At 38.7% G+C, this 24,629-nt stretch overlaps 2 protein-coding genes across 4 annotated transcripts; both read left to right on the plus strand.

Annotated features, from left to right (window-relative positions):
• The first annotated feature begins 83 nt into the window (after window positions 1-83).
• LOC121631926 (transforming growth factor beta-1-induced transcript 1 protein-like) lies at window positions 84-15,672 on the plus strand. Of its 3 annotated transcripts, XM_041973011.1 has the most exons (12): window positions 84-1,460; window positions 6,697-6,747; window positions 7,028-7,176; window positions 7,296-7,351; window positions 8,946-9,082; window positions 9,165-9,246; window positions 10,999-11,083; window positions 11,914-12,114; window positions 12,221-12,394; window positions 12,491-12,572; window positions 13,033-13,181; window positions 14,878-15,672. In XM_041973011.1, exons 1-12 carry the CDS (start codon window positions 1,448-1,450, stop codon window positions 15,142-15,144), a joined length of 1,446 nt encoding a protein of 481 aa, XP_041828945.1. In that variant the 5' UTR covers window positions 84-1,447; the 3' UTR covers window positions 15,145-15,672. The 3 variants fall into 3 exon arrangements, with proteins under 3 accessions (XP_041828945.1, XP_041828946.1, XP_041828947.1); XM_041973012.1 differs by lacking the exon at window positions 6,697-6,747; XM_041973013.1 differs by lacking the exon at window positions 84-1,460 and having other exon boundaries at window positions 5,641-6,747.
• Window positions 15,673-16,656: 984 nt separating this feature from the next.
• Window positions 16,657-24,266, plus strand: patl2 (PAT1 homolog 2). Its single transcript, XM_041973096.1, has 19 exons — window positions 16,657-16,852; window positions 17,099-17,252; window positions 18,093-18,355; window positions 18,450-18,512; window positions 18,587-18,640; window positions 18,727-18,888; window positions 20,381-20,452; window positions 20,535-20,683; window positions 20,950-21,024; window positions 21,106-21,229; window positions 21,355-21,472; window positions 21,738-21,844; window positions 21,934-21,987; window positions 22,066-22,208; window positions 22,335-22,491; window positions 22,886-23,032; window positions 23,099-23,196; window positions 23,265-23,405; window positions 23,536-24,266. The coding sequence occupies exons 1-19, from the start codon at window positions 16,829-16,831 to the stop codon at window positions 23,567-23,569; spliced, it is 2,139 nt and encodes a 712-aa protein (XP_041829030.1). The 5' UTR covers window positions 16,657-16,828; the 3' UTR covers window positions 23,570-24,266.
• Window positions 24,267-24,629: the final 363 nt, after the last annotated feature.

The raw sequence follows: 24,629 nt of genomic DNA on the forward strand, positions 1-24,629 counted from the left end.
CCTGTTTTTTTTTTTATTTCGTTGGCAAATTTTTGTTTGGAATGAGTTTGTGTCAATATGCAGTGTGGATAAAAGAGGGCTTGTCACAGCATTTCTCAAAGGAAAAACAGATGTTTGTCAAAAATGATATCAAATAGTCCCTCTGGATCATTATTATTATTATTATTATTATTATTATTATTATTTTATCTTATCAGAATGTTAGAAGAGATTGGAATCTACAACTTCAACATTACTCATTACATCCCACACTGTTTGGGATTTTTATAGCCGGAAAAGACGTGTGGAAGTAATTAACATTAACATCACTAATTTCCATTTACTATCCCAGTAAGGTGTGGTAGTAACCTAGCATGCACAGTGGTTGCTTTTCATGCAATCACATTCAAATTTGAATTATTACTTCTATTGTGTGTTAATGTGTTTGGGGAAATTGTCTCCACACTAACGTCAAAGTAGTTTTGTTCAGGATGTGGATTTTCATAAATGTGTTTCATCAAACTATCAACAAAAATAATGTGTATAAGTATGTTCCTGGACTGGATTTGTCAGTGATCAGGTTTATATAGTGGCCTAAATGTCTGTATGATGTAGGCTATCTGAGGCGAACTTGAGAGGCATAACCTATTCTTTTTTCTTTTTTTAAATTTGAAGAAATCACTGGAAATCAGGGGATGAATAAATATAAATTACCGAAGCTAACGTTACAGATATATCAATTGCATTGTTTTATACCTTATTGTAATTTTTAAAAAACTTTGTCGTTTATTATTTAGGATATGTATTCAAACAAATTAAAGAGTAACAATTGAGTATGGAGAAAAAATTTCATTTATAGCAATGTAATTTATAAATTTGCTATTTATTTTTTTCGTAATTCCTATTTAATTTTTTAAAGAAAGTTGCTTCATGAAGAGTGGAAACCCAGCTGCTCTTCACGCGCCCACTTTTTAAACGAGAAGTCGGCCCGCCCGTGAAGGACACTCCAGTAAAAACCAACACTTCACTAAGTTCACAAATACCTTCTTCCATCAACTAAACACATGGTCGCGGATGCTCGGTTCATAACACTTCAAAATCCTTAATTTTCTATCCCAAATATGGATCAGGAATGTTCAGGCTGACGTGTTGCGTCGGGGGAATTCTGCGAGCTTGTAACCACATTTCATTTAACTACGCCTTCTCCGGTCTACAGTCCTGGTAGGCATTAAACAGGAAGAGAGTAGGAGAAAGAAACGGGACGCCCTCCCTCTCCTCTTCCTCCTCCTCCTCCTCCTCTTTCCCCTCCTGTTCTCTTGGTGGATAACGGTGTCCAAGAAGTTATTCTGGACCGACGCAGACAATAGCGCCGAGACCGTCTATCCAGCTTTGGTCCACGGCTATCAACACTTATTAATGCTGCCCGTGTTGAGTTATAAAGAGGAAAACAAACGGCCGAGACCATATCATGGAGGATCTGGGTAAGTAACAGAGCTGTTCTTCGTTTTATGCTTACTAACTACATGTTGGGATATCTTGGAAATCTGTGGGAAGGGGTGGTGTGCCCGAACAGAGGAAATAAGGTCGCTGTTAATTCTGGCAGTCAGAATTCAGTTCCTTTCTCATGTGAAACAGGGCTTTGAACCCATTTTAAAACAAAGATTAAGCAATGAATTGAACCCAGTGTAACAACTTCTTTGTCAGAAAAATGACTCCTGATGACATCCTGTAATATCTGCTGTACTGATCCATCTATTCGCTTGAATTCTAGAAATTTTTACAAGCAGTTTTTTCTCCCTCTCACCAAGGCCACACATGTGCACACACAGCACATGAACCACGACATTACTCTACATCTGCCTGGCAGTCTGAGCTTTTCCAAGCATGTCCTGCAAATTCAATAAATTCTTTGCAAATTAGATTTAAAAGGATCCACAGCTGGCTTCTTCATCCATTTACATTAACAAGTTGAGGTTGGAGAGAAAAGCCACATCATGTTCAAAAGAGTCCCTCATTGAAACATCAAGGAAGACTGTCCAGCATCTGGGAGTATCTCTTTTCTAATGACTGATGATTTTTTTTTTATTTTCACTCTAAAAACAACATTATGAGAAGCTGCCTCTTTGTCTGTGTCTTAGGGTAGTTGTGTCAGAAAGGCCCTGAAATAGCCCAGAGCAACGCTGCTATTTGAAAAAGCCACAGAGTTCAGGGAAAATAAAAAAAGGCTTTTGCCTCGGCTGCCCATTTGCTCCCTCTGGAACTTTATTTTTCTTTTTTTTTATTTATTTTTTCCCCGAGAGGTCCACCTCAGATATAAGGTATTTATGCCTCTCGAGCAATATGAGGAAGAATGGCATCATGTAGCCAAGCACATCTGGGCACATCTGGATTGGATTGCATGCAATGAAATGGAGTTACTTGGGGGACTGGGTGAGTGTTAGTCAGGCTGCGGTGCTGCTTGAGACTCAGTTTATGCTGTTGTTTCGTAATGTTGTAAGTTTATGTGTTGGGTCTGGTGAGGCTTTCAGGGAGTTAGACCACTTGTTAGAGAGGCCATTGGCCAAGACAAACAAGTTGGCGGGCAGAGCTAAATATGGTCATAATTCCCATTGAGAGAAGTTCAGCTCCTTATATGTGCAGTCTCTTAGACTCTGTGTCTAAGCGACTGAGAGACACAGCAGGCGGGAGGAGAGCAAGAAGTTTATGCACAAGTTTCTCAACACATGGCCGTACCAGACGTGTGAATCATCTGAGGTAGAGATGACCGCAGTGCTGAACTGAGGCTGCTTGCGTTAAGATCTGTCACTTCTCATAAGTGATTAATGCAAGAAAAGGAGCTTCCCAAGAGCTCAAATGTGGTGCAAATTTATGATAGCAGTGTAGTACATCAATCAATCAATCAATCAAACTTTATTTATAAAGCACTTTTCATGCTGGGGCAACACAAAGTGCTTTACATGAAAAATCAATTTATGCATATTAAAACAAGGAACTACATAACAGGAAAAAAAAAATGTTATTATATTACACACAAGCAGATACAACCCCCTCCCTCCCATTTGGCACATGACTCCTTGATTTCTTTCTCTGTACAAACACTTTCAGTATAAAACACTAAAAGTGATAACCATCTGGCTTGATGTTGCTGCGAGGAAACAATATCATGGGGATCCATCCACACCAGGAGCCAGTCCACCCATGTCCTACAGAGGCCGTCATCACGACAACCACCCTGATCAGGGCAGACCGGGGCCCACACCACAGCCATAAGGCTGCAGTATAGGGCCCCAGCCACCCAGACAAGGGCAATCACCGCATCAACAACCCCCAAACAACACCCCACGAGGAAAACACTGGAGTTAAAACAAATATTAAATAACCTTAAGAAACAGTAAGCTAAGAGTAAGTAAATAAATAAATAAACAAATAAATAAAATAAATACAGTTGAGTAAAATGAAATGAAAATAAAATAACAAGATATAAAATTGGAAAAAAAATGCTTAAGATCAAATAAAATTTAGCTAAAAGCTAAGCTAAAATGGTAGGTGTTGGTCTTGTAATGTGTTTGCGTCCTCTGGCCCTCGTCAGAACTCGTGCTGCCGAGTTCTGAAGTAGCTGTAGGTTCGAAAGAGACTTTTTGGGAAGACCAGAGAGCAGGGTGTTACAGTAATCTAATCTACTAAAAATAAAAGCATGCATCAGCACCTCCGTGCTGGCAAGAGAGATAAATGGGCAGACTCTGGCAATGTTTTTTAGATGATAAAATCCTATCTTTTTTGACATTTCTGATGTCCAGATTTCTCACACACTGAGAGGGATTAAAATGATGTAGTTTTGGTAAAATGATCTCTCTCTTGTCTTCAGGACTGATAATTAAAACTTCAGTTTTGTCCTGATTGAGCTGTAAGAAGGTCTCTGCCATCCATGACTTTATATCTAAAAGACAGTTTAAAAGGACATTGACTGGCTCCAAGTCATCAGGAGACACGGCGATGTAAAGCTGTGTGTCATCAGCATAGCTGTGAAAATCAATGCCGTATCTCCTGATGACATCCCCAAGAGGTAACATATAAATTAAAAAGTATTGGGCCTAAAATTAATCCCTGGGGAACCCCACACTTGACTTCATGGATTTTTGAGAAGCATGTATCCATACGTACAAAGAATTTTCCATCTGTGAGATAGGAGTAAAACCATGTAAGAACAGTACCTGAGAGGCCCACCAGACTTCTGAGTCTGTCGAGTAAAATCTGGTGATCAACTGTATCAAAGGCGGCACTGAGATCCAGTAGAACCAGGACAGAAAGTTTCTGTGAGTCTAAGTTAGATCCAAGATCATTAACAATTTTTAAAAGGGCCGTCTCGGTACTGTGGTTTGTCCTAAAACCAGATTGATATTTTTGTAAGATATTATGTTTATGCAAAAACTCATGTAATTGCATAAAGACAAGTTGGGGCTTCAAAATAAAAGTCAAAGATGAATAAAAAAAATTCATTCCTGCAAGAGAAAAAGTAATAAAATTAAATAATAATAAAGTAAAACTTTCAGCTGGGACTATGGAGCCAGTTCAAGCTTTTAATGGGAACCATTTTCTTCATCATGATCATTAATGAGCTGATCTGTAAAAAGCATTCACATCTGTTTCCATGTCATATTTAAAACTGGGATTTATATGACTGCAGTTTATATTGCAGAAGTGCTAGAAAGCTAAACAAATACAGATGCCTGACATCAGCTGAAGACTTTGTTCAGCGTTATTAAACACAAATGTGAGTATTTTACCCACTCAAGCTCTGGCTTGAGTGGGTAAAAGACGTACAGTTGTCTTGCTCCGAGGTTATAGACATGCCAATTTTTACTGCTGAATAATGTTTCATACAGGAAAGGCTGCATTAATAATTGGACTTCTCTGGGAGGCTTATACTGTATCTTAATACTGTTTTTTCTAAGTTGTGTTATCAGAAATTGTAGGATCTAATATTTCAAGGGCTCAAAGGTCAAACTTGGTCTGTGACATTGACCATTTTTGTTTTGATAGGCCTTTTGCCCTCTTGTAGTGTAAAAGAGTTAAAATAATGGCCTAAGTAATCTTTTAAAAGTTTTTCTAAAAACACAAAAAACTATCCATTCAGTTCAGCTCAGTTCATTTATTGTTCCTCAAGGGGAAATTTGGTTTCCAGTTTAGTACAACATACAAGGGACAATCAAAACAACCAAGACAATAAATCCAACCACCATGATAAATAGTAAAAAAATAAATAAATAAATAAATAAAAATAATAATAATGGGGAATATCTGTGATATTATTTCTGGAAAAACTATACTTCAGTGAGTTAGTCAAGTAAGACCAGAAACACAACAAGCTGAGCACTTGAGCAATGGTCAGAGAAAGTGATGACAAGACAAAGATGTTTCAATTTGTATCAAATCTTTTTCAAAATAAATTATCTAAAATTTTATGTTCTATTATCAAAATATAAATCAAGCACTACATGACAGCACCTGGGTCCACTGGACTCAAAGCAGTCTGCCTGTCACTTAATGATGACGTCCCATCTTGTTTGAATTCATGCTTGTGTTGTTCTTACTCTCAAATGTAAGTTGCTTTGGATAGAGCGTCTGCTAAATGACTGTAGAATAGAATAGAATAGAATAGAATAGAATAGAAAACTCAGCTATTCACTGGTAGTTCAGAAATATTTGGTATGCCTTCTTCAGCAAATGAAAAATAATAAAAACTAACTATAATAATAAATGAATAAATAGACATGATAATCTGTGATGGGATAAGGTTCTCATGCTGGAGGACAGTGCTCCTCTGTCCAGAAATAGCACTTCTTGTTTGAAACAAACAGAGTAGTATCTTGTCTCCTCCATCTTGCTTGTTCATATGAGTAGTAAACACCAGACAGGCAGAAATATTTTTTTTGAAGAGCAGTTGGTTTCTTTCCAGCCATTCACTCCGTTGTTAAGTGTTCTCCGGATGGAGTGCAGGTGGACGTTAGCTAACACAAGAGAAGCCTCTGGTTGCCTTAAACTTATTCTGGGTTTGGATTTTTCAGAGTCTGGGAAACGGACTCTCCTCAAAGATCAAGTAAAAAAACAACAAAAACAGCTTATTGGAAAACAGTGTTTACAGAGATGAAGAACTAATCCATCTGTTAGGTTCATCTCATCTAGAATCTCATGACCTGAAACTGTAGCACTGAAGTATAACACAAGTCATTCTTCCCTGTGGTAAATCTAGGGAAGTGATGCAAAACAGCAGCCTCTCTGTTCCAACTTGGAGTTTGTAATTACTCATATTAAGCTCTCTTTTAGTGCACTTTGACTTTAGTGTCACGTACAAGAAGTGTAAGCACTGCTCTGAATGACGTCAAACAGCTGCTGAGACTAGCGTCTGAGTAACTTAAGTTTCTGGAAAGCTTCCACTTCAGTATAAATGTGGGAGTAAGGAGGGGGTGGCTTGCTGGATGGAGTGGATTTAGATATCAGCTCCCAAACACTCTTCCTCCTCTGCTTCCTTTTTATGCTGGCATGCCATTGATATGAATGTAGAAAAGAATGCATCTTTTGTTTTTTATATTACGGTAGTTATAACTGTTCTGATGCTGATTATGTCTGAGGATGCCTGTTTTCCTTCGTGTTGTGTGCAGTGTGTGGGCTGACTTACTGCTGCTGAACTGATCACACAGGCTGTCTGTCTCTCTTTAGGAGTGCCTGAATCACCTAGCTACCCTCTCAGTCCTCGTATTGTTGTGTTTGGTACGTAGCTGTCTGTGCATGTGTGTGTTACAGCTTTTATGTCAATCATGACACGTGTTACTCATCCAACGTTGCATGTTTATTTTAAACAATTTTCTAAACGTTTTATTTCTAAACCTCATCAGGGACGAGTTACATCATAAAATAGTGAACTGCCTTTAATTCGCATCTCATCTCATCTCATCTCATCTCATCTCATCTCATCTCATCTCATCACAAACTTAATAATATCGTGTATTTGGCCAAAATTCCATCACTTGAAAGTGTTTTTTCTCTCCAGATGCCCTCCTTGCTGATCTGGAGAACACCAGTTCTCCTCTTCCTCGATGTCCTGTCCTGCTCACCTCTGACCCTCCACAAAATGCTGAACCTGCCACTCAGGAAACGACCCAAGCCCGGCCGCCACCACCAGCTTACACACCACAGCAGGTACATGTGCAGAGATGCTTTCATTCATTACATTTGTCATGATGCTGGCTCTGCTGGTGCTCCGTTGTTGCTAAACTTAGATTTAGGTAAGCATTTAAATTGTCTGTTTTGTTTCTTAGACTGTTTCTGCTGCAATGAAGTCCTCACAGAACTCCAATCCAGACAAACTATACAGGTAAATCCTAATTCCAGTGTCAGGTGCTTCAACACCATACATCTTTTTCTAGGTGACCCAGTTAAAAATCTTTATGTTGAACTGTGCTCATGCTGGCTTTGTACTCCACGGAGTTCACATCTTCCTATTGTAGCTATTTTCTGCCACTTTGGACAGTATAAAAAATATGTGAAAGACCTGGAAATGCCAGCTGCTCTTTTGTTTGTCTGTACTTTTGATTGTCCTTTAGTTTCATCCATGCTTCAGGAAGGACTGAAGTCATAATGGACAACAAACAACTTGCTATTAGAAATAACTGATCGCCATGATAATAATTTAATTGGCAAGCCTATTTGAATATAATCTCAAGCAGTGCGTATGAATCCCATAATGAATGCAGGTGTACCCTTTCTTTTCAAGCTAACTTTCCATCCAGTCAGGACTGGATCTGCACATGCTATTACTACCTAAAGACTTTGTTGACTTTGTGGAGGACTGCATGCAAGTATGTCTCCATAGCCTTGGCACTGGTTGAATTCCTGTAATCCTTCACTTTATATGGTGTGAGAATGACAGAAATTGAAATGAACATGTAACAATAAACTGGCCTTTAAATCTCACTTTAGGTCCAGACAATCTGTTTGTATATATGTCTCAGAGTTTCCTTGTGGTCTGTTATGACCAAGACCAAAATTCCATGTTACCTGCACCCATTTTATCTATAGTACTGTGCAATATTTTTTATCTGTGAAAGGCGCTTTATAAATAAACTTTTACTTACTTTACTTATTTACCTGGACTTTTAAATGTTTGAATCATGGTTCCCTTCTCTTTATCCAAACTCATCTAAAAATCTCTGATCCTCTCCTCCTTTATGTGTCCTATGATTCTTTCATCTGCTGAAGGCTCTGTCCAATGATTGTGACCAAATCCCCTGATTTCAGTCTAAAGTAGAAATCTCCTTAACTCTGTTTACTCTTTTTTTCCTGGGAAGTTTTTTCATCCAAGAAAGCTTCTGAGGGAGATGTTTGCTCCTGGCACAAGACCTGACTGGGGGATTTGAATTTGAGGTTCATATCCAGCCTCAGCATGTTGACTGAGGTGCTGAGGGAACTGTTTGTCCAAATCCACCAACAGCTGCAGTAACTGCAGGTCTTAGATGTATTCCATCCCAGAGAATAACGATAGCTCCGTCTTTAAGGGCCACAACTGCTGATGTTGCTCTACTGGATTACTCAGGTTTTCTGCAGTGACCTTCGTGACTTCGCTGTAATGCTAACAGTTCTGCCCCTTCCTAATTCATTGGTCCAGAAACTGAGAATGCTTTTCAGGATTCTATATTTGGAGCACATCTGGGATGATGGTGTTTGACCAATGTGTGAAGCTATGACTAAATATATGACTTTACATAAAAAAAGATGAGTCTTTTAGTTATTTTTCCTTGTATCACATTTTGCTAATGAGTGTGTTTGACTCTGAAACCGCAGCCATGTAGCCTCATGACTCATTTTTAACTGAACAAATTTCAATAGAAACCATGATGAATGCAAGCACATTAGTGGGAGGATGTTTTGAAATTAAGTTACTATCAGCCTCTGTCTCATTTCTCCCACAGCACGGTGTGTAAACCGCGCTCTCCCCGCTCTGCAGATCCTCCTCCCGCCTTCTCCTCCTCCTCTCTGCTAGGTGGAGGTCTAAGTGAACTGGACCATCTGTTACAGGAGCTCAATGCCACACAGTTTAACATCACAGGTTTGTAAGAGAGCACGGGTGTATGTGTTTAACTCTGAAGTAAGTCTTTTCTTCAACCTGACCCTGATTTTTTTGTTATCAGATGAGATCTTGGCCCAGTTCCCTTCCTCTAAGAAAGATGAGAGAGACAAGTTCAAGGATAAAGCCACAACCTCCTCCCCCAGGTACTGTAACCAAACAGTTTAGTCATATCTAAAGATCCACCTATAATATTAAGGCACTGCATTCCTACTGAATTTATCACACTGCACAATACTCAGAGGTCACATGAGCTGTTTGTACAGTGGTTGTACAAGTTCAAAAGTTCATGCAAATCAATGTTTACATGAAAAAGAAGAAAGTTTGAAAAATGTATTAATCAGAAAGCTGGAGCTATAACTTTGACTAAATGAAATAAATAGCTTTGTAAAATTATAGGGGAATACTGCTCCACTACAGTGCAATGAAGACTTGGAACATATGTTGGTCTGTTCATACACCCATTCCATGTTTAACTAAATCCAACATGATAAAGTGACTTAAGGTACATCTGGTAGTAGAAAGCATCGTTTTCAGTGTGAAATATGTTTACAGGTTCAGAAATTCTTTTCTTTTTTTATGCTGGGCATCACAGCAGCACCTCTTAGTCTGTCTGAGCTTCTCCATCTTTTATTCCCCGCCCACCCCTCTGAGAACGCCAAGTGTTGATTGACATATATCTATTTTTTAGTTGTGGTGTGCAGTATGAAACATGAAGATTATTGTAATATTTACAGTATGCAAAAATTACACGACGGTTTATTGATTTGGAAAAAAAAACTCTATTATGCATCTGATCAGTAGAGTGTATCCCATAATGCAGTTCACATTTACTGAGTTTAATGATTGATTTCTTCTTATTATTCTTCTGATTGTATTACAGTTGAATTAAACTTAACATCTGGCAAATTCTTAGTTTAGTTTTCTTCTGGCTGCCGGTTACTCTTCTGCTTTTACATGTTCAGATAAGTAGGTACAACAAATGACAATTTTTTCTACAAGCATCAATCAACATAAACATCAATGCCAATGTTTACTCATGCTTTTCTAAACTGAAAACTGACTCGAAATGACGTAGTGTGCATTAAAATGAACCACTTACAGGTTCAGACACTACATGCTAGCAATGAACATAGTATGTAGAATTACTGCATAGTGTGTGTGTCTAAGTGTAGTGTGTGGTTACAGTCAAAGCTGCTCCTTACTGTTTTTTTTAAGCATACCAAAGTAGCCTTTAGGTATGCATCATGCAAACGTATGGGGATGTAGATGGAATGGAAATGAGGTATTTCAGGCATTTCAAGAGTGTCCTCAGAGATTTTAAACCTGTAAAATGTTCCGTAAGGAAGAAATAGAAATATATTATTTTTATAATGCAAGTGTATTATTTGAAAAGGTGCGCACACACACACACACACACACATATATATATATATTCTGATTTCGAAGTAAAATAAATTTCCTTGGCCAACCGCTGACAGTAATCCTACAAAATCCCTGACATTATGCAAGTGTACCTATAAGAACTGATGCTGGTTCAAAGGCAAAGGGAAGTAACATTAAAAAAAGTGATGTGATTTAGGTTTTTCTTTTGTTGGCTCACTTTGCTTTTTGTAAATTGATAACAATAAGTAATCATTATATTTATAAAAGCATTCTTAGTTTAAAGATTTTTTTTCACGCCTGCCTGAAACTTTTGCACAGTGCTGTATATCAGATATCCAGGTTAGACACATGGTGCATCTTTGTTAGTAATGCTAAACGTAAGAAAATGCTCAACAGCAGCATTTGTGCAGAAACCAGCAGCAACAAAACTGTGTTGGACCAGTTTCAAGTAACATTTTATGGCTTAAGGTGAGATTTAAATTTTTATTTAGTAGATTTGTTATGTGTTGTAGCTCTGCAAAGCCCTCTGCAACATCAGCCACATTGGAGTTGGACAAACTGATGGCGTCGCTGTCTGACTTCAGAGTCCAAAGCACAGTAAGTAACTGAAGTTCTAGAAACCAAGGGAAGACTCGGTTCTTTTTAAGCTCCTAAAGTTTGAGAACACCTTTTCTTACACTAAATCTCTTCATCTACAAGACACTTGTTGCAGAAGGTCCCTGAATGCAGACCCTGACTTCTTTAAATAAGTGCCAGTACAAATATTTCAAGTTTTTCTCTTTGGCACTGTGCCATAATGCTAAAGCCTGCATGTTCTGTTAATGGTGAGGCGTATGATGCTGTTGTCGTTGATTAGAACCAGAGAAATAGGATGATAATTTCAGTCCTCACAACAGCATGAAGCCTCAACTTATAAGCCTTTACTATAAACCCACAACTAGTGTTCGAAAGGCAGTGCTCACTGATGCCTGGTGGACTCATGACAACACTGACTCATGATGTCTCATAAATTTCATAATGGCTGCGCTGTTACAGAGCATGCCTTTTAGTACAAATCAGTCACCAGATATGGCCTACGGATGAGAATTAGTCTTGGTGGAGTATTTTCCAGCTTCAAAAATAGCTTCAGATAGTTAGTCAAACTGTAAATCTTTATTTAGCACAGTATATATTCTAGTTGTTCTTGAGGCAGTGGCTTGCATGTGAGCAGAGGAAGCTCTTCTGTCATTATAAGGTTGTTTTTGTGCCAGTGTGAAGTCCTACCGTGGGTTATAAACAAGACTGCAAGGGTTTTAAAGAGGATCAAATAACTCCACCTGTTCATTTTGGTAATGCTGTTTTATTAAGACAACCATGTTTTCTGGAGGAAAAGGCATGAATACAGCTATAAAACATAAGCTTCTTCTCTATTTTTTGTCTTCTTCCAGCCAGCAGCACCTGTCACTCCAGTGGTTGCAACATCTCAGCAGCCCGCAGCCCCACTGCAGCCCGCTGCCCCACCGCAGCCCTCATCTGGAGGCTCATTGGACAGCATGCTGGGGCTCCTCCAATCAGACCTCAGTCGACAAGGGGTTCAGACATCCTCCAAGGGAAACTGCTCAGCTTGCCAAAAACCGGTTGTAGGACAGGTGAGGATGCTCTGTTTGAGTTAATCAGTATTTCTGACATCTTTATAATGTTGTAGGGGCTCATTCTTAGTGAAGATATCTCGCTGTGATTGGCTTGTTTATGCAGGTGGTGACTGCTCTTGGGAAGGTGTGGCACCCGGAGCACTTTGTGTGCACCGAGTGTGAGACAGAGTTGGGCAGCCGGAACTTCTTTGAAAAGGATGGACGGCCATACTGCGAGTCGGACTACTTCACCCTCTTCTCCCCACACTGTGCACACTGCAGTAAACCCATTCTAAATGTGAGGCACAGACGTGACCGTGTCACTTGTGTTACTATGATACAAATATCTTAATTCATAGCTTCAACCTTTCTTTTTGTTCCTCCTTTTGCACAGAAAATGGTCACTGCTCTGGATAAGAACTGGCACCCAGAGTGTTTCTGCTGCGTCAAATGCAGCCGCAGCTTTGGAGACGAAGGTATTTTGATCGTACTGAGTTTGTAATAGAGATCTGTTAACAGTGATTTTGACTGTCTGCAGTATTTTTATGCCACATGACCCCATAAAACATAAATTTATTATGGTGTCCCAAGAAGAATCAAACATCTGTTGTAAAAGCAGATCTGTTTTTGCCAAGAATTTACAGAAAAACACAGAATCTTTGTTTTGTTTTGTTTTTTTTACGTGAAAATGGCCAAATTTGAAACCCTGAGAGGATAAAAAACAACTTCTAAGCTAGTAAAGGTTACATCAGATTAAAGTTTAGGTTTCTGCAAACCACAGTCACACTGAAAAGGCTCAGACCAATTCTTTTACTGGTTGCCATTAAGAAGTTAATTTTAAGAAGTTCTTTTTTTTATTTACTCATCTATATTTATTTTTATTAAAAAAAACTGAACTCTTGAACTGTTGTGATGCTGTGGCGTTACCTCCTGCAGGTTTCCATGACCGTGAGGGCCAGCAGTACTGCCAGCAGTGCTTCTTGACTCTGTTTGCCTCCCGCTGTCAAGGCTGCAGCCAACCTATCCTGGAAAACTACATCTCGGCTCTAAACTCTCTCTGGCACCCACAGTGCTTCGTATGCAGGGTGAGTGTGCCATTTGGCCAATGAAATAAAAAAAAAAAAGGTTTGATTTTTGATGTGTTGGGTGCTCTTCTTATAGGTCTATATTTTGAGAAGAGAGCAGGTAGATTTGAGCACTTTTTTTTTGTGGATTTCTTTGTTTAATTGGGGCATTTTAACTTCTGTGACATGGCCAAGTAGACAAACAGATGGAGAAGAATGAATTCTACAGCTCAAATTTAATTTCTCAGTTTGTGTTTTCCTGAAAGAATAAACTGGTTGGCACAAAGGTAATTCTCAGTTCTACCCAGGGTGGTTTGTGTACAAGTTTCTGTGTCCGGAAAAAACCATTATAAACCCTTTTCTTAGGCTAATGTTAGTCCAGTGAGTAGTAGTGTATTATATAAAGTTGTAAATTTATGTTGCTTGTCATAGAGAAAATATTGTTGCAGTTATTTGTCCGGAAGTCGGGAGAAATTCAGTTCAGTTTCCCATTTGCTTTTGGTAATGCTATGGTGCTGTCTGTTTAATAACATTTTATTATGTTTGGATACTGTTTTTCTGATATGTTAACCATGTTTTCAGAGAGCATTGAAGGACATAGTGGATTTTTGTGACTGTTTTTAGTTTGATTATGGAATTAAGTGATTGATATTCTAAGAATTGTCAATTCTGATGTTCTGGATTAGTATGTTGCCTGATTTAATCTGCTTATTTTCAAACAAGTGATGGAGGTGAGAGATTAATTTGTGTTGCCATAATAAGAAGTAAAAGAATCTTTCTGTGTTGCTGAAAATCAGGGTTGTGCCAGACTGATGCATATCTACACAGTGTTGGGAGTGATTAAGTAGTTTTATTTACTTTCCACCCAGCTGTCAGAGTTTATATGATTGTTATGTTTTCACATAAGTTCATTTTCCTGATCAAAATTGGAAAGAAGATATTTCATAAAATATCATAAAAAAAAACCTCAGTAACGACACTAAATCTTAAAGCTCAATTAGTTCTTTAGTTTTTGCCCCATCATTCTTTTACTTTTTTTGGATTTGGTTAAAGTTTCCATGATATTCTATAGAAATTAGACGAAATTAAAATAATGTTTTAAGAAAATCCATACAGTCGTGAAACAAACAAATGGCATTTTTTTAGTTTTAGACGTCCAGCAAGATCTGTGACAGTGACTTTTTAATGCACAACAAATAACTTTAAGATGTGATAAATTTCACTAATACTCTACACAATCATGAAGTGGTTGGAATTAAATTAGGAGATTTGCATTATTAGTTTTAAACTTTTCAAGCTACTTCATGCAGGTAGAAAGTAAGTAAGAAAGTGGCATGTTTAGAAAGAATTGCAAAAGTTTTAGGATGTTTCTCAAAGGGCCAAACTTTAAACACTGATGAATTGTGAAATATTTTGAGTTGAGAATTAGGTTTTTAATCTTTTCTTAATTAAATTAACAGAATTTTGCATGTGGAAATTCACAAAATGATCTGGGTGGATTAACTGGTGCATGACCAGCACATTGTTTGTGGTTGTATGAGGAAACGTCAGTGAGGAAGTTCATGTAAGCGTGTGAAAGAAGAACTAAAAATGAGTCAGGATTATGTCATGGGAAAATTGTCTATTTGCTGAAAAACTAAATACCGCCTCATGAGTCAGGGCTGTCCTTTGCTTCACAATCATACTGCATCTTCTGTCTTTTTCCCTCTTGCCTCAGGAGTGCTACAGCCCCTTCGTGAACGGCAGCTTCTTTGAACACGAGGGTAAACCACTGTGTGAGGCCCATTACCACCAGTCCCGAGGCAGCATGTGCCAGGCATGCCAGCAGCCCATCCTTGGCCGCTGCGTCACCGCCATGGGAGCCAAATTTCACCCCCACCACCTTGTGTGCCACTTCTGCCTGAAGCCCCTGAGCAAAGGCTGCTTCAAGGAGCAGGAGAACAAACCTTACTGCCACCCCTGCTTTATCAAACTCTTTGGTTGAGAACACCAATCATGGGTTTGGACCCCCCCCCCCATGTTATTTTCTGCAGGAGCGAAGGTGGAGCTGGTCTCTTTGCTGGTTTTGAGGAGATATGTGTCAGCAGAGGAAGGGAAATCATCCAACAGAACACGTTGTTGCTTATTTGACAAATGGACAGATGCCCCCATATGTAGCAACGCAGTTGCAAGTAATGCCAAATTATCTTTTTCATGTATGTAAATATTTTACATACTATAATGATTCAAGTTGAATGTTGATAATTGAGTTCTTTTGCCAAAGGAAAAAAAGAAAAAGAGCAAATTTATCATTTCAGAGACGGATTAAAAAAATTCCCTTTAATATATTTGCTTTCTATTGCCACAAGTAAACATATCTGCAATTGCATTTATATACTGTATGCTGACTGCCTTCTTTGTTTATGTAAACTACCATGTATTTAAAGTCAGATTTATTTTGCATTATTCATTCACCATAGCTCTCTGCAAATTGTCAAAAAACAATTCCAAAGAATAAAAATGTAAAGGTGAACACAAACCATTTTGCTCTTTTGTGGTTTAATTTAAATGTCTATCACAAAACCAAGCAACGAGCACTGCTTGGTTCATGTACATTTTATGGAAATATATGTATACTTCCTATCTTTATAATTATTTTATTATAATAATTATTATAATACAATCTTTTGTAGGATGAAATCTTAGTCATATTGTCCAACCAGTCTCTCATATATATATATATATATATATATATATATATATATATATATATATATATATATATATATATATATGTCCTTTAGTTTTCCAGTGTCATAACACTATTCTGCATCTGCTGTGCTGCGCTGTGCAATGTGGTGAACATTTACCCCACTTCTCTTTGGAAGCATGTCCAATAGACAGAGCAACAGTTGTTGCACCAGTGCAGAAGCCATTGTATTGTTAATAAAAGAGATCATCTTGGACCATAAAAAATCTATCATGGGGCGTGGATACAACATATGTAAGAGAGTGCCACATGCAGCATTGCATCACCAGCAAAGATCTGAGTTTCTTAGTCCAACCTGTGCCATTTTATGTGGAGTCAAATAGATGCTATTAGTGATTTTAGAGCTTATCAAACATGTCTGCATTAATTATTTTCTTTGATACTTTGAATTCTTCCCCATGATCCAGATATCTCTTTTTGTGTCTCTATCCAAACAGTTTCCTCAAATGGTTAAAAAGCATGATGTCTTCCATTTGAAGTGTCCATGTGATTTTATCTGCGAAAATAAAAATAAAAATAAATTATTTAGATATAATTAGAAATAAATTTCCTTCCACTGAGTGGGCGAAGGTGTGGGGTAATGCTGTCTTTGGCCACTTGAGGGCACTAGTTGCACACAGCTGTAGCTGGAAAACTTAGTATTAAAATTCATATCATGAACTTTTAGTCATAGTTCGACGAACAGCAAAACCCTTTAAGAAGAGCTTTAAATTAATAATTTCGCATACAACAGACATCAGATAACAGCTGCTCGAAGCAGCGTGATGACGTGTCCACACCTTTAATTTTCACACGTGAGGTTATTTAGAAGTTAATGAGCGTCTCGCGCTGTCTGACGGGGTGAAAGCAGGTAAACCTTTCATGGAAAATCATCGTAAGCCGTCGGCTTTACGTGTTGTAAAAAATCCAAAAGGACACAATGAGTGATACAGAACAGCAAAAAGTAAGTCAGCATCATTTAGCTGCTTTTTAATGTTTAAGTTCTACTGAATTAAGCATACAATGTTACTTTACGCACGTGTACAGGGTTGAGAAGCATCCACTACATCCTAAAATAAGTAGGTGGAAGAGCCATTCCACCAGCTTTTAAAAAAGTGAAATCATGCTATTTCTTTCGGGGCGTGCTCATTTTGCCAGCAGTCCTGCAAACTGAATGTTCATCCCCACATTTTTGTCTCCATCCACTCAGGAAGCAGAAAAGGTTTGTGAGCCTGAGTGGCCGGAGAATGGAGATGCGTGGAGTGACGCAGAGAATGAGACGAGCATGGACTGTGAGCTTCTGCAGGCCATGGCCGAGGATGATGAAGAGATAAACGTCTACAATGAGGAGACGTTTGGGATGGGTGTGTGCATGCACATAACTTATTCTTCATAAAGCTTGTGCAGTTTCTGCAGAAGTTACACTGTTTGTCTTTTTAATAGACTCAACCTTAGAAGTGAACTTTATTTGTTTTATATATCACGTGTTTGTTTTTTTTTTTTTTGGTCAATTTTCTTATGAGTAAATCTGTGTCCTCATCAGCCACAGCTACTTAAGGGCATGACAAGGTGTTTTCAGTCAATTTTTTTTTTTTATCATAACCACTACTGCATGTGTCAAACTTGCAAAGGATTGTGCCGAAAAGCTGCCACCAGCAGGATGCAATGATATTACCATTGTCAAAATTGGGACCACCAACATAGACGACAATGTCAGGGCAAGAAATTGGCGACTATTTTGAGAGAATATGAGTAACAGGTTGCAGCAGAAATTGGCTTATGGTGTAAAATTGAGTTTAGCTTCCATTACTGGCTCATCAGTACTGATGTGGGTGATGTTCCATCAGGGTGGTGCATAGCCAGTTTTACTTTGAGGCTATTTGAAAGCTGGCCGCATTTTAACAAATTGGAGAACAGAACACTGAGTGTTTCTATTTGATGTTTGGCTTGATTTTTATTGATGAGCCACAGAACCATGTGAGATACTTGGCACTGGAACCAGTCTTGGAGATACATGGAACTGGTTCTAAATTAGATATGAGTGGCACATTAGTGGAAAAAGGCTTTGTGGCTGAAAAAAATACTACTAAATTGGAAAATAATTGGGTAGGATAATTATTTCATGTGGTTTTATTAAAAAAAAAAAAAAAACCAAAAACAAAAACTTGGCATTTTTAGTCTCTCTGCCGTTGTCTGCATTATAGATCTTGATCCACATGGGACAACAGACAACCTAGGTAGCAGCAGTATTCCGTTTGGAGAACCACTGCCTCAGACGCCACAACCGGCACCTCCGTCTCCCCTCAGAGCCCACTTTTCCCCTCTCAGACAGAATCCACAATGTCTGCCTCAGGCTTCCCCTTGGCTTCGCAGCAGAGGCAGGGGACGAAGGGGAGGACCAGGCCGGCAGCAGATGTTTGAAGACCCAGCTGTGATGAGGATAGTGGAGGGAAGACGGAGCCTCATGGTGAGAAAGATTAATTGGTTTCAAACTTTGAATTGGATGGGTCAGCTTGCTGTGGCAGGGTTTGATTTTCAGCTTTTTTTTGTTGCGTTTTAAGAGCCTTGACAGCTCCATAGTGGACTGTGGGCATGCCTTATGCCGGAACACCTTTGAGGACAATGTAAGCATCAACTTTATAAACCGTTTTTCTCTATATTGTAGGTTTCTTAAGTTTCTTTAATTTATTACCCCCAGAGGATGATGCCCTCGTTTGGAAAAACCAGGAGAGTTTCAGGATCGATCCTTCAGGTGAAGAGAACATGCTACTTGCAGTACAATGAAAATTTTAAACAATGGCGTCTTAATCTTGAGTCCTATGTTAATGTCACTTGTAGGACAACGCTATAGTGTGTGTGATTGGTCACAGAGGCAGAGGTCAGCACGTAAACTCCGGCTTCCTGGATATGCCATATCCAATCTCCTCCTTCCGAGGTGCGAGAGGGGAACCCAGAGGATCCTACACCAGAAGACATTTTGGCCAAAGAGGGCCTTCTCAGGTGGAATAGCTTTTTCTTAAACCAGAATTTATTTAATTTTAATAAGTATAAAGACTTATGGAATATTAAAATTGTCGCTTAATGGTGGATGCTGTTGATTTTTCTTGTCAACACAGGAGATGCTTTGCATGGTTCACATAATGGGCAGAGACTGAGCGGTTTTCTTTGGATGATTGCACAGATGGTTGCCTATCACTGATGTAGTTTTAAATAGGTTTCTACTTTCTAGTTTGCTTAGTCCACGAAGTACCATGTAGGCCAGTAGAAGAGAATTAACTGAAATGCAACTTCTATTAGCACATGCTTGTTGTAAATACTTTGTAAAATTGAGTTTTCATTTTGTCCTCTTGTTGTTCACACTTCTTACTAGTTGGCTGACAGGGTAATTTCTGCAAGTGATCTACAGCAAACATTGCAATTATGCCTCCAGAAAATCTCAAATTTCAGTGTAACATATGTTTAAAACAAAGTGTTGAAAAGCAGCTTGTCATCTGAAAAACAGCTGAAATGTTCAGAACACCACATGTAACCAGGCATGTCCATTTTAAATTGGCTATGAAATTTAGCAGATGGCCACAATCTGGCAGCTTCTGTTAAATTGAGGTGTTTTCATACTTTCCACATCAAACATTTGACTAAGCTTTTAAAATGACATTTTGCCATTTAAAACATAGTCCAGTTTTAAGCTGTTTATAATGGCATCAATGAGACAAGTTCACAACAGTGACAGTTTCATATTATTTGCTATTTGTCTTAGAAAACAAGTGAGACAAAATGCTTAATCCTTTTATACATGCTATTTTGGTATGTGAAGCGATCAATATAGGGAGGACACTGCCATGAAAATATTGCAACTTACTGGTCTGTTAAGAGATTTCAGATTTAAAATGCATGTTCTTTGGTTCTAAGAGTAAAACATGACCCCTTGCACATTAATGATGCCTCAAGCAAGTTGGGGTCAATATGTCATCACAGAAGTGTTGCAGCCAGAGGAAAGTTAATGCAACTTCCTTACTTCCACAATGTTTCACTGCAATGAGCCATGAGCATGCTCTGAGGTGCTTAGAAAAGTTAAAATAAGTAACCACTGTACATTAGTTGAAAACATATACACCAAATCAGTATCAAATAGAATATTTAATGTGCATGAAACTTTATTCTCAGCTTGTTTTATGTATGTGGGTTACATGTGGATATGTAATGGATGAGAGGGCTGAAGCATTTCTAGCAACTGTTTTTTGTGTGGCAAGAATCCTGTATTTGCAATGTTGTCGATTTAGACCTTTTTAACACACAAGGATGGAATATAGTGTAGGCCAGGGATGACCAACTTCGGCTCTCTTGAGCCAGTGTCCTGCAGGTTTTCGCTGTCCCTGCTGCAACTCACCTGGTTCAAATGAAATAGTTCAATTGCCCCCCAACAATGAAGAACTTTTAAATATAAAGGATGTTGCCTGGTTTGCTTCGCCTAAATTTTAGGTTTATCTTACAGATATATGCACCCATTGTACCAGGATCCCCCATCTTCTCACGTCAACCACTGACCCCTCGACATTTCAATCAGGTTTATAACATAATTGGCCACTTTGATTAATACAAATGTATCTGCAGATGTGTGCTTGACTTTACACGTTATACTGAATTAGACAGGGGGCTTGATGTTTCCTCCAACCCGCCCTTGCCCCTCCACGCCTCAACCACTTACTCCAAAGATGATGCAGCTTCGATTTGGTGCCAACTCGCCAAGACCATCCCCATTTTACAGCCCTTCTTCTAATCCAGTGCAGTCCTTCCGGTAGGTTATGATCTTGTGCATCTCACAGGAGTTTCAAATGTTTGGTTTGACAGCAAAGATTGAGTATGAAGTGTATTTATCACTTGTGTCATTTGAGTATGTAGAACTCATGCCTTACAGCCAGTATCAGAACCATCTGTGGAGTTCAAAGCTTTTCATAGTCTGTGTGTACATCAAGGTGAAACTGTCTTGTTAGTACATGCAGTAAACCATCAAAATGATTTAAAGCAGTTGGTTAAAAATAAAAATCTCCCTCTTACCAACAGGTATCCCGGTCCAGTCACACAACTCCATCCTCAACATAAACGACTACTCAGTCAAAAACGGCATTTATTCCAAAGGTCAGCCATGCATCAAAGTTTTGCTTCCCCCCCTCGTTCTTTGTTTTTGAAATACGACTTAAGAATCTGTACTGCTCATAGAAAGTCAGAAGGCTGTGACCCTTACTGTGATCTCATGACGGCTAAAGAGAAGGAGTGGATCACGCGTTTGCAAATGATCCAGCTGCAAAGTGAGAATCCATACCTCGAGGACTACTATTACCAGGTGGGGAAAGAAGATTTTAAAATCTTATCCATTGTAGCTGCAAAACTCCCTTTGTGGTTCCTATTTAACCAAAAGGAATATATTTAATTTTATTTTATGGATTATGTGCTTAAACTCTTTAACAGGAGTATTATCGTCGAATAGAAGCGAAAATGGCCGAGGAAGAGCTGGGCATCAGGAGCAAAAGAGAACCACCTAAACTCACCACACCTTACATCACAAAGACCGACGCCTACACACCAGGTTTTTCCTCCAGTTGACTTTTCGTGCTTCACTACAAGATTTGTCAGGCTTTTTTTTTTTCTTTTCTTTTAGTCCAGTCACTGTTGAGACGATAACTATCTTAAAGGAGTAATCTCTGTGCTTAGAACAATCAACTTAACAAGATGCAGCAGGTGCTTTGCTAACGTTCTAAACTCAGATTTGTCTCAAGGGTGGCAGACCTGCATTAATGCTGATGAGCCTATACAGCCTCAAGGGAACACCTGTCCACCCCTTTCTCTTTCAGTGGTGCACATTGAAGGCTCTTTGGGTCAAGTTGCTGTGTCCACATGTTACTCTCCTCGCCGGGCAATCGGTGCAGTTCATGCAGTCCAAGCTCATGGTCCATTCGAGGTCTTTTGTTTTTGCTCCCAGTAGTGTAATATTATCTTAATTTGCTTTTTTATTCCCTTGACACAGATGCTTATTTCCACCTTTTACAGGAACAAAAAGACACCAGACAAGACCGGCTAGAGGTCCTCAACAAAATAGAAAAGGTACATTCATTTTACTTTATTTTATGCAGTGATTATTTTAAACCACCTACAACACTGTCCCTCTATTCCATCCCACAGTTTTTCATAGCTCTGCTGGAGGTGGAGGAAATGGAGAGGATGAAAACCGCTATACTGTCTGAGGCCGAAGAGAGGAAGTTGATAGAGAGAACCCAGAGGAAAGCAGAGCTTATCTACTCCCAGCTGCAAAACCACAAATCTACGTGAGTCTTTGTCTATATTTTGCAAGAAGTGGTGTGAAATGTTGAAACATAATGCTGAGTGTTTCCAGCTTTTTTTTTTTCTTTCTTTTAAATGTGAGCAATAAGCTCTCTCAATTCTTGATGTAGAGATTCAGGAGAGGAGTTTCTTCCTTTCCTGCTCATCTCAAAAGGTAAAAAGCTCCTCACCCGCCTGCTCCCGTTCCTGAAACATGATTCGGCACGAAAAATCTTGGACGTTGTGACCTGCAACCTTCCGACTTTAATGAGCAGAGACGCAGAGGAGGTGGGTCAGTTTTAAATGTCACTGTTGTTTCTCAGCTCCGGTCAAGCAAACTTGTGTAACAAGACTATATAAAGCGACATCTGAGGTCAGCAGGCATGTTTCTGCAGCTTTATTTTAATATTTTTGTATTATGTTCCTAAGATGTTAAAACTCTAGAATACAACAGGTGAAACAAAATTCATGGACAGTTGTGCGAGTAAATAATCTACACAAATTCAGTTATCTAAATAGTTGCCTGTTATCAAATTATGTAGCTGCGCTCCAGCTGTAAATTAAACTTTGCTGATGGTTGGCAGTTTTGTAATTTATGTGGGTTCAATTTAACCTAAAAGTTTAAAGTCAACATTTTTATTAATGCAATTAGGTTGAAAATAACCTTCTTGCCTCATTTTAGGCCCTTCCAGTGCTCTACCCACCACTTCGGGATGTGATTGGTAGCCTGACGTTCAGTCAGCTTATCGGTGTCCTCAAAAGTCTGTTATCATCATCATCAGAGTCTCTGGCAACATACGAGTGTCTGTCACTGGCATGCCAGAACAAGGTAAGTGTCTTGTGTTGCTGTGCTGCTTTTATTTGGACTTTCCTCACATGCATGTTCTCCTTTCAGTTTGGCTTGTCCTTGCTGTATGCTCTTCTGTCACATGGAGAGAAGCTGCTATCCTCGAGCGTTCCTCTTGAGCCCAGCCTTGGTGACTTTGAGACTTGGTGAGAGTCTGGATTGTGTAATTCAGCTACTTGAGAAAAATATTTTTTGACATTTTGACATTTTTTAGGACCGACATAATATTCCAGGTGGCAGGAGAGCTGTCCCAATGTTCTCTTGTGGAGCCACTTGTTATGCCTTCAAACCTGCTCACACTCTTCTGCCGCTACCTGGACAAGCGAACTGTACACCAGCTGAAAAGCAACATGGAGTAGGCTGTCTAATTGATGACTTGACTCTTCGCATCTTGAACATGTGTTTGTCAGGCCTCAATATGACCATCAAATGTTTTGCTTTTTCTTTTGTTTTTGTTTTTTTGTCTTGTTTTTTTTTTTTTTAAGGTCTGCAACTGGATTCCTGGCTCTTCCATCCTAAGGAAGATGATGTCTAATCACATGTACAGTTGACCAGGTTGTGGTGAGCACTAGACGGAAAGAAGCAGAAGCACAAAAACATCAGCCATTTGTAACAGAAGCTATCATGACCTGACCTTTTCCGTTCTGAGTCTTTACTATTCCCCAATCCCTCACATTTTTGCACCTCAAACTGTTTCCCTTTTTATTTCCTTTATGTGATTGTTTTACTTTCCTCCCTTTGGTCTCCACTTGACTCAGTGTTATTCTGAACCTTTTTTTTTTTTTTTTTTCTTTTTACTTTTTATAACTTCCATAAAAGCCTTATTCATGTCCTCACATTTATAGTAATTACCATTTAATTTCTACTGAAATTCCAGGCTGATCAATTTAAGTGTGGTTTGTCAGATATGGTGACCAGGTTAAGGATTGTGTTGTAATTTATGATTGTACAGCTGAATTCATATGTTTGTTATAATAACCATTGAAGGAAGTTGTCATGGTTCAATGCATGCCATGCAATTTTGGGTTATTTTGTAAAAAGGCATGCATTGTGTATACATATGTAGTAATGTTATATAAGATGTATTTGATGTAATTTGTCCATCTTAAAAGTTTTGAGTTAAGATTTTTATTTATTGTATTAATTTGGAAACAGGTATAATTTAAATTACACCCTTGTAGAGCACTTGCAACATGAATAAAAAAAGTTAAATTACTCAACAGTTTGATCTGTCTGTAGAAAATGTATATGCATTGTTCTGGTTTGTCCTGCACCTTCCACACTCCTGGATGATGTTTGCACAGTGCAGAAGGGAAGAACCTACAGATGTATTTTAAGAATGAAAGGAAAAATGTTTAGCTGATTGTAGGCTTCTTGAAGTCTCATACAAATGGGGTTAGAAAAGGGTGGATGGAGGAAAAGATTCATTCAAATTAACTGCAGAAATTTGTCAATAGTGCCTTGAGAAGAAATGGCAGCACATGCGCCTACATACTTGCAAAGGTCAGAAAACTTAACAAAAATCCACAGTGTAACACATTACTAAACTCTATAAAATGTAAGTAAAGGGAAGATATAC

Source organism: Melanotaenia boesemani, chromosome 21, assembly GCF_017639745.1.
Source record: "Melanotaenia boesemani isolate fMelBoe1 chromosome 21, fMelBoe1.pri, whole genome shotgun sequence".
Classification (NCBI taxonomy): Eukaryota; Metazoa; Chordata; class Actinopteri; order Atheriniformes; family Melanotaeniidae; genus Melanotaenia; species Melanotaenia boesemani.

Bases quoted from the DNA above. Each gene is read 5' to 3' on its own strand.
- LOC121631926 (XM_041973011.1), top strand. The intron at 12,395-12,490 runs GTGAGGCACAGA...CCTTTTGCACAG, and splicing joins GCAGTAAACCCATTCTAAAT to AAAATGGTCACTGCTCTGGA. The intron at 12,573-13,032 runs GTATTTTGATCG...TACCTCCTGCAG, and splicing joins CCGCAGCTTTGGAGACGAAG to GTTTCCATGACCGTGAGGGC.
- patl2 (XM_041973096.1), top strand. From the start codon at position 16,829: ATGAGTGATACAGAACAGCAAAAA. The intron at 18,513-18,586 runs GTAAGCATCAAC...TATTACCCCCAG, and splicing joins GGAACACCTTTGAGGACAAT to AGGATGATGCCCTCGTTTGG. The intron at 20,453-20,534 runs GTTTATAACATA...ATACTGAATTAG, and splicing joins CCCCTCGACATTTCAATCAG to ACAGGGGGCTTGATGTTTCC.